General features: G+C 45.5%; 1 protein-coding gene across 4 annotated transcripts in view; it reads right to left on the bottom strand.

The window, feature by feature from the left end:
* CASTOR2 (cytosolic arginine sensor for mTORC1 subunit 2) overlaps positions 1–8,986 on the bottom strand; it is a 124,691-nt gene that overhangs the window by 11,222 nt on the left and 104,483 nt on the right. For all 4 annotated transcript variants that reach the window (XM_041425030.1, XM_041425031.1, XM_041425032.1 and 1 more), the window contains 5 exons: positions 8,461–8,593; positions 7,051–7,174; positions 6,370–6,480; positions 4,916–4,998; positions 3,915–4,009 (listed from right to left, as the gene is read on the bottom strand). In XM_041425030.1, the coding sequence (XP_041280964.1) occupies positions 3,915–4,009; positions 4,916–4,998; positions 6,370–6,480; positions 7,051–7,174; positions 8,461–8,593 (546 nt within the window). The remainder of the gene's footprint in view (positions 1–3,914; positions 4,010–4,915; positions 4,999–6,369; positions 6,481–7,050; positions 7,175–8,460; positions 8,594–8,986) is intronic.

The following is an 8,986-nucleotide window of genomic DNA, read 5'->3' as shown; positions in this document are numbered from 1 at the left end:
CTGCAAAAAAACAAAAAGAAAGGTCATGTTCCAGCAAAAGGGGACAAGGAAAAGAGAGGCAGAAGACAAAGCCAGACCAGTCCCAAGGAGGCAGACACTTTGCTTGTTTTTTGCTTACACCTGAAGTTCACTGAGAAAGGGCTCCAGGTACAAGGACAGCCCTGTTCACCCATGGTACCCCCAGTGCAAACACTGAGATGCAGAGGGTTTGCTGTTGTGTGGTGGCTGCTGGTGGGAAGCCAATTATTTTGGGGTTTCTCTTTCTCTCTGCTCTTCCTGTCCCCTCCTTTCCCTTCCTTTTGCTGGTGAAGCACTTGCATGCCAGGAGCTGACTTGTGCAAGGTGCCTGTGCTGATGGATTTATGTGGCTGCCTAAGGGCTCCATGAGGCTCTCGGGGCACCCTACAGGACTGGGACCTGTAAATTGGGTGGGAAGGCCATGGTGGGTGACAGGAGAACACATCCACCAAAAGAGGAAGAGAGCTACCAGTCTGTTTGTGGTGCTTTCTTATGCAGCCTTGTGAGGAGACTTAGCCACAGAAGTCTGTAGTATTCATGGTGTTTTTTTATGCTTACTGCAAGAAAAGCCTCTTGTAATAGAAGATGCAAAAAATCTCAGAGTGACTGTCACTGGCAGAAAAGAACATCAAAAGTAAAGTTACATCTGGCAGAAAAAGTGTGTCTGAACTCTACATAAACTCCAAGACACTGGCAGCTCTTGAAAAGTGGAAAGAGGACTGAGGGAAAAATAAATTATCCCTAAGTTGCTGCAAGAAGCCAGTATAATTCATCTCAAGTAAACTGAAGAAGGAACTGTCTCCTCTACAAGGTATTTAAGGCCAAGAGTACAATACCTGGATTCACTGGACACTCTCAAGAACTCAGTGGAAATACAAGTCCTTGTGTCTTTCTGGTGAGGCTTTTAATAAAACTGAGGAAAAAGCCCATGAGAAATAACAAGAAAAATGTTCCATTTTCCAATAGGATGATGGAATAACAGCAGTCAACTCTGATGATGTGTGAACAAAAGTCATTTGGAAAGGAAGAAAATAATCTTAAAACAAGCATACAGCAAACTCTTCTGGTTTAGAAGGAAAACACCAGGACACCTCCACACAGGGAACAGGACTTTGAGGCAGGACTCTCCACTGCCTCCCCTTCATCATTCTTCCCACTACACTGAACACTGCAGTGCAAGAAGCTGTTTGACTCTTTTCCTCCACGTAAGATAATGAGAAAACACATAGTTATCAAATTTTTAACCACACTCCCCTAGCCAGCCCCAGTGATGCTCAGTGGATCTCTCTGTCTGCTTCCTCAGCACTGGACAGAAGAGGAGGAAGCAGTCCTGGCCAGCTCTGGCCAGCTGGCTGTGACCTGCACAGACCCATCTCCATGAAACACAGTGCTCCTTCACTCCCTGCAAAATGCCTGACCCCCTTAACAGCACAGAAATTATATGTCACCCTACAAATGTTTTCTCCAGGACAGATGTGCACACAGTTTTGATCTGTAGGACCCATCCTAGTTTGCCACCAGAGGAGGAGTCCTCCCCCTCTGCCCCTTGGAAATGACTCCTGTCCCAAGGCAGCTGGTGCACTGTGCTCCCTTCTCAGGCAGAGTGCAGATCAAAGCACTGACCACGAAGGAAGAACCAAAGCTCCAAATTACACCCCAGACACAGCTCCAGCCTCTTCAGAAGCAAAATGCTGGTGAAAGAGAGCAAGACACCTGTGAACATGAGGCAGTAGGAGCTGAGTACCTGGAAAGGCAACTCTTCTTCCTTGCTCTCTCTAGAGGGAGCTGGTAACCATGATTCTCTCCAGCCTGACCCTGCATCACCCAGGGGACATGCCAGAGACCTGGAGGTTCCCATCTCAGCATTGCCTCCCAAAGGGATTTAATCTCAGGCACAAGTCCTGATCACCAGGTTAAATATCCACAGCTGCAGCATGGCAGGAAGACCTGAGTATTACACTCAGGTCAAATAAAAATTAAGTAACAAAAACCACCTTAAGATGCAAAGGAGAAAAAAGATCAGATCAAAGGGAAGAACACATTTTTGCACAGTACTTTAAATTGCTGACAACAGGTACTGAACCACCTTAATTAAAGAAAGGGAGAATTTAGAGAAAGGGTTCAAGATACATTTACTCCTCAAGGAATGTCACTAGAAGTCAAGGTATCTGGGTAGCAAAGTTAAAGAAAACATGACAAAATCTAGGTCAGGGTCTTGGCCAACAAAACCACCCTAAAGACAACAAGCACCCAACCCAGCCAGCACACCCAGAGAAAAGTCAGGCACAAAATGCACCTTCCAAAGGACTGAAGGGTTTGACAACTGGAACAGCACTGCCCAGGGGAAAAGGCTTTTTAAACCATACATAAAGAAAACAGTAAGTAGCAAAGAAAAACACTGAAACACTGCTTTGAATAAGGAAAACCTGCAGACCTAATGGCCCCTCTAATACCCTGCCAGCTGCTGGGAGCAGGATCTGTGGGGCCTGGAGGCAGCAGGATGAGCACTCTGAGAAGGTGGAGCTGCCTGCAGAGTCATGGCAATTGTGTGGTGTAAGTTTTCAGCTACAGATCTATTTTAGCTGACAGGGCTGAGCTCTCCAGATATGGCTTGACATGTAGAAGCACTCTGCACCTTGTGCTCTGCACAAAAAGTGCACACCTGGGGCCACACAATGGGCAGAAATGTGAGGCAAAGCTAACAGTATTGATTTTTAAATGGTGTTTTATTAGCATATCTTATCAGCACTGTTAATATTAAAAAAAATAAGACAAACATATATAACACTCTGACCTTTGCTATCTGAAATAATATTTACTTTTACTCTTTACACACATGACCTATCAGCTGTGAACGGTTCACACCAGCTGTGAAAAAACAAAGTAATTAAAAAACCCCCAAACCTGCTTTGATCTCTCTAGAGCTTTACAGGTTAAAGGTAGGACCTGAATAGTGAATTTGCAAGTGATAGAAAGAGAAGTATAATGCAATAAAGGGCACATTAAAAAAAAAAATGAATAGTATAAAGCAGCTGACTCCCTCCTTCAGGACTGGGGAAATGGGTTCCAAGTCAAATGCCATTCCATTTGTGGCTACAGGCATTGCACTTTCCCTTTCTAGGGGAATTCCTCATTTTTGAGGGTGTCTTCTCTACAAAGGAAGAGCAGAGGTAGGCTTAGAAAGTAAAATATCCATCAATATAAAAAATGAAGAGAACTCTCCAAGGGCTGCAAGACTCTCATGTTGATGACTGTGCTGCAGCTGCTTATGGGCACTCATGAGAACAAACATGGGAACAACATTATCTGCTTCAAAATCACCTTCTCCTGCTGTGCTGGCAATTATTACTTGTTTATCAAAACCCAGGAAGATGCAGGGACGGCAGAGCTAACAGATGGGTCTCAGAAAGCAAAGGTCAGGACAATGCAGATACCAAGAGATGAAGGCAGGGGTCTGCTACTGGTAGACTGTCCAAAAAGTTCTCAACACACAAAGGCACCTGTGATGACCCACCCTTAAGGGGAAGGAGCACTTAAGGAAGCACCTTCCTGAGAGTCTGGAGCCTGCAACTACTTTTGGAAGCAAATGGAAGGGTTTGTGGCTGTTTCTAATAGAAGATACAGATGCAGTGGAAGGAGCTGCTCAGGGAGATTGTGAAGTTTCCATCACTGCAGGTAAGGACTGAGAACAACACTCACTAACACAGCTTTGCCTTGGGTAGGGCCTGGCTTGGTTCAGGAGCCTCTCACCCAGGGCAGGAGGCTGAAGACTGGAGTTTGCTGGGCTACACTGGAGGCACTCCAACAAGCTATCCAGATGAGAAGTGACATTCTCATAATGTTTTCTCCTAAGGAAAAGATCTCCCCCACTCCAGAGAAGCTGTATTCATACTCACCAAGGCGTGATCAAACTTAAAAGTACTGATGTAGTAGGCTGGGATGTCGGCTGCGGCCAGAGGCTCAGAAATCTGAGCGACAATTCCACATTCATCTGTGGGGAGATAAAACACCAAACATTGTCTGGAGGGGCTTGCAAAAGTCTCAGAGCTCAACAGCTCCATGCCTACATATGGAGAAGTTTGTCTTCACAAACTCCAATCAGAAGGAATCTCTGTAATAAAATGTATTCTTTCTCACAGAATCAAGTTTTTGGGCCACAACAATACACATGGAGAAGTTTGTCTTCACAAACTCCAATCAGAAGGTATCTCTATAATAAAATGTGTTCTTTCTCACAAAATTAAGTTTATAGACCACAACAATATATTGCACATTTAGTTTTATTACCTTCTTTTTGCTACAGAGAAACACACATTCTCCAAAGGCACAAAACCATTAGAACTGGAATCGTTTAGAGGTTCAAAGAAAGGCACTGAACAACGTTCAACAAGAAAGCACAGAGCCCAGCCCCATATATCCTTAACATCCATTTTTCTCTGTTATTGAACACTTGGCCCTGCAACTCTGAAAGAGGAGATGCTGACTGGACTAAAAGGTGGCATGGGAATTCATTGCAGATTACTGAAATCAGTGGTCAGAAAGCAATGTCATACTCCAGTGCAGTGCTTGGGTAATTCTGTGATTCTAGTAGACTTTTTATAGATTTATAGCACTCCAGTTTTTCTTTTTAACCAGAGCCCCACCTGTAGCCACCCCAAAGTCCAGCAGATGAATGCAATGCAGCTGGAACTGTTGAGCATGTAGCACTTTCAGGAGTATATTCAGAAGTCAAACTTAATAGAAGTCAGGCTCCTATTTGAAAATCTCAGCTCACAAAGTCATGTTAAGCTGCTGGCTCTAAAAAAGCATCAGCCTCAGATGGATTTTTCCATACTCCTTGAAGGCCCTGAGGTGACTGACTGCCTGCACACCAACTGATCCTCCAAATGTTACTTACCAAAGCCAAGAGGCTGCCCACCAATCCTCACCATCTTCCAGAGCTCACCAGATGCACTTGTAAACAACAAATTATTAGGAAATCTGTAAAAAAAAAAAAAAAAAAAAAAGGAACACCAAACGTAGCAATTAAAACACAGCAGTGTGTCAGATTCTGCCTGTGGGGAATCTGCTCTTCCTGCATCCTTGAGGCGTTTGAAGCCAACAATAATGGGGCAGTAGCTTGGGCAAACTGGGAAGACTCAAGGCAGGTGGGGCAGATGCACCTGCCTGATCCCTCAGTATCCTATGGCAAATCAGCAACTCCTGCTGGAGGTGGGGATAGGTACCCAGAGAAGCACAGGAAAAAACTCGTAAGCAACAGGCTGTGTCCCAGCTTTACAAATGTTGAAACTTGAAGGTTTGATTTGAGCTGCATTTGGAAACAGCTGGGGATGGAATATATTTCCATGCCTGCTCTCAGGAATGTGAAGGGTAACCACTGGTTTTGTGTCTGAGCACCATCAGTGCTTTTTTCCATCCCATTCTGGGAGGTCCTGGGACCACTGCAGAGGTCTCTATTTCTTAGCAGAGGGAAGGAGACCCGAGGCTAAGAGAGTTACCCAAGGTGAAGGAGGCAGCCTGTGAGAGAGAAGAACTGGCTCCCCAGATTTCCCACACCCCAAGCTGAAGCTCCAGCCCTCTGGCTCCTCTTAAGACAGACAAAGGTTTACTGCAATAAGGTCAAAGAAACTTTCAGGAGGGCAATTTATTACTTTGAAAAACAAGTCCCTGGGGCAGGGGACTTGCCCCAAGAACCAAACTGCACTGCATGTCAAAAGCAAATCTAAGCACTGCTGAGTACAGCATCCCTCCAGCCTCCACACCTGAGAGCCTGCTGTGCTGCACAGCTGCAGACACACACACACTGAGGCTGACTGCTCACCAGCTGGCTCCTTCCTTGCTGGACAAACAAGTCATGGGCTCCCACTGCACAGTGATGACTTGGGACATTATCATCATAACAAGATTCCAAACCAAGCCCAGCCATGTGTAAAAGCAAAGCAGTAGGACAGCATCACTGACATCCCCACCCTGATTTTGGCCTTTAGCAGGAAAACTTCAAACACCTACACCAGGTTTTCCTTTTGGGTTTTGTTCTTACAAGCACAGCTAATGAGCAACAGAATAAAAATGCAAAAACCACTTTGCTCCAGTACTCCTCTTCTGAAAGTGAGATAACTCTACATCACACTGGTTTGTGATTTCACTGAGGGCTTGGACAGACCAGTCCAAAATTTAGACACTGGAACTAAAATGCCAGATTTTACTCAGAAAAATGACAGGGTGTACAGGCCCATGACAACCATAGAAGACAGTCCAAATAATTAACACAGAGGAGTCTAAGCTGCTCCCTGCTCCTTTGAGAACATCCCTTTTTTTTAAGGTCCAAGTTACTCTAAGATCAAAGCTCACCTCTGCTGCGTCTGGACATCCATGACCAGGGAGATGTAACCCTCAATGAGAGAAAAGGAGAAAAAGCGAATATGTCCCGAGTCTTCATTGCCCACCACTGAGTCTTTTACTCTGGAGAAACAGAAGAGAACTATATTAACTGTGGCTAGAAGAGCACAAAAATGGGTTTTTAAAGCAGATATAGCCAGTGAAACCAGAAATGTTCTTACACTGACTTAGGGAAGTGACACTGTTGTATCATTTGATTTTTTTTATTTTGCAGGTGGAAAACTATCCAGTCCCACAACTGACAAAACTCTCCATCCCTTCCTCGAGGTCACCTCACAAGAAGCTGTGGGCCAGGAGCCATGGGCACCAAGGGGCAGCAATCCCGCCAGCTGTACATGCTCTGGCCCTGTGTGGATATGCAGCACACTGACCACATGGCTACTCTCACCCTCACTCTGAAAAAGCTCAGCTAGCTTTCCAAAGCCAGCAGATGCCTTTGGGCACCCTCAATCACCTGTTCAGCTTCCACCCATCAGGACAACCCTCTTGAGCCTATGAAACCTCCCTCCCTCCCTCCCTCCCTCAGTGCAGAGCACTGGAGCAGCACAAGACCACAGCAGATCCCTGGAGCAATCTGTGCCTCCAGACACTGGGCACACCTCTCCTGGAAGCCCATCTCCCTGCAGGACCTACCCATTGGAGTAAAACATGACATCCATCAGGAGTGTAGCAACAGTGGGAAGGGTATCTGGATCCAGGCTGGTGACACAGAACATATTACTTGGGCTGGAAAGAGGATGAATGACAGGCCTCTGAACTGAAAGAGACACACACAGACACACACAGCTGTGAAGCCACATCTGCAGCAGGCTCCTGTCCCATCAGCTGTGTTATCCATGCCCTGGCAAGGGTCACAGAGAAAGCTGACAGTATTTGTAAGGCAGTGCCTCATTGCTGAAGCCCTGCTGGCTCTCAGACAGGGAATGAGGGGCCTGTGGACAATCTGCTCCTGTGCTGGTGTCCCTAAGGTATAGGGTGGTGTTACCCTGCATACCCTGCCCAGCTCTCTGCTCCGAGGGGCTTTCAGGCCCTTGGGTGCATCCACATGACATGAGGGGCAAACTAAATGAGGGGCCAAGAGAAACTGAAAAGTGGAAAAAAATGCAGGCTTCCACCATTAAAAGGCAGGGCTATGGAAGGCTGTGGTTGCTGGCAGTCCATCCTGTTTTCCCTTATTTCTGGGAACCTTTTTTGCCATAATATCTTGAAAAATTGAAACCCAGCAGACACGCAGCAGTTTGTCTAACAGATTGCAGCCAGTGGCTGAGAAGCAGCCAGCATTTAGGCATACAACCAATAGACCAACACAGCAAACTGTGGACTGGTGCATTATCAACACGTGTTTCACTGTGCCCTTTATTGATGCCTTTCTTCTTTAAGACTCATTTTCTTAAACAAGGTCACTGTTAGCTCTTGAGTGATGAAACTGAGTGGCACTTCATAATAACTGATCCCTGCTTTGCCTGGTTATGGGCAAAAAATTACACACGTCTGTAGGCAAGCATATGTATGTAAGTTGTTCCTTCTTCTGACTGTGCCCTTTGGCTTGATACTTGTTCCTTTAGCTTGCAAACATCCTAAGGTTCTGTACAGCCCTGGGCTCGTTGTGGCCTTGATCCTCACTGGCACTGAAGTGTGAAAGCTGAAAAACAATCTTCTCTGTGCATCACTGCAATACTTAAACAAGCTTTTAGAGAAGCCATTTTCCTTTGGAATGTTGAAGCATAGAAATATGGGCTACAGACAACATTATTTTTGCAACTGCAACAAACTGTACTTTAACTTTCTGTCCTACCAAAGGCATGTCTTCTCTAGAAAAACTAGCATTAGAAGGCCAAAATTCAGCCAAACTTAATAGCACTGCTCAGAAAGTTAAGAACCTACTGAAATCCCTGGTTGTACTTGGGAGAAGCTTGTAAGATTATAATCTTACAACAGGATAAATATTCACCCAAATGCTGAAGGAAGCTAGGAGGCAGAACTTCCACACCATGTGTCAGGGAGACCAAATCCCTGGCAAGCTGAGCCTATGCTGGTCCTTACCTAGTTTTGGTTTGACAAATCCATTTGTTACCCCAAAGTCATCAGCAGCCACAGTCTCCCCATTCACTACTCTGAGGATGGTGAACTCGGCAGCCAGCGTGTGCATCACGAAGGGCAGGTCTCGCTCACGCACCTGAAGAGGACAACAGGATGATCTGGTGATGGCATTATGGAATTATTTGGATATCTTATATTATGGTATTATCTGGATATGCACCAGACGACAAAACACTGCAGTGGAGGGTACACACTTTTAGTGTACAGTGAAGTGGACATGACTCCTGCTTGAGGCAGTGGATAGTTACCATTTAGGTGTATCTTAAGAGAAGTGACACTTGCTGGTATCACTGCGAGTATCAGTAGGATTAAGCACCAGACTGCTTTTATGACTGTAAAAAGAATGTGGAGATTTCTAAGCAGGAGATGTTTCACCTCTTTTCCAGCATTGCTGCAACAACTCAGCACTGCCTGTTCTTCAGTCTTGTTTCCTTGTGTGCAAGCACACACACATGTGTGTGAGACAGAA

The sequence above is a fragment of the Onychostruthus taczanowskii genome, unplaced genomic scaffold (assembly GCF_017590055.1).
Source record: "Onychostruthus taczanowskii isolate IOZ18803 unplaced genomic scaffold, ASM1759005v1 scaffold86, whole genome shotgun sequence".
Lineage (NCBI taxonomy): Eukaryota > Metazoa > Chordata > Aves > Passeriformes > Passeridae > Onychostruthus > Onychostruthus taczanowskii.
The sequence above is the reverse complement of the archived record's forward strand: the minus strand, read 5'-3'. Positions and strand labels throughout refer to the sequence as shown.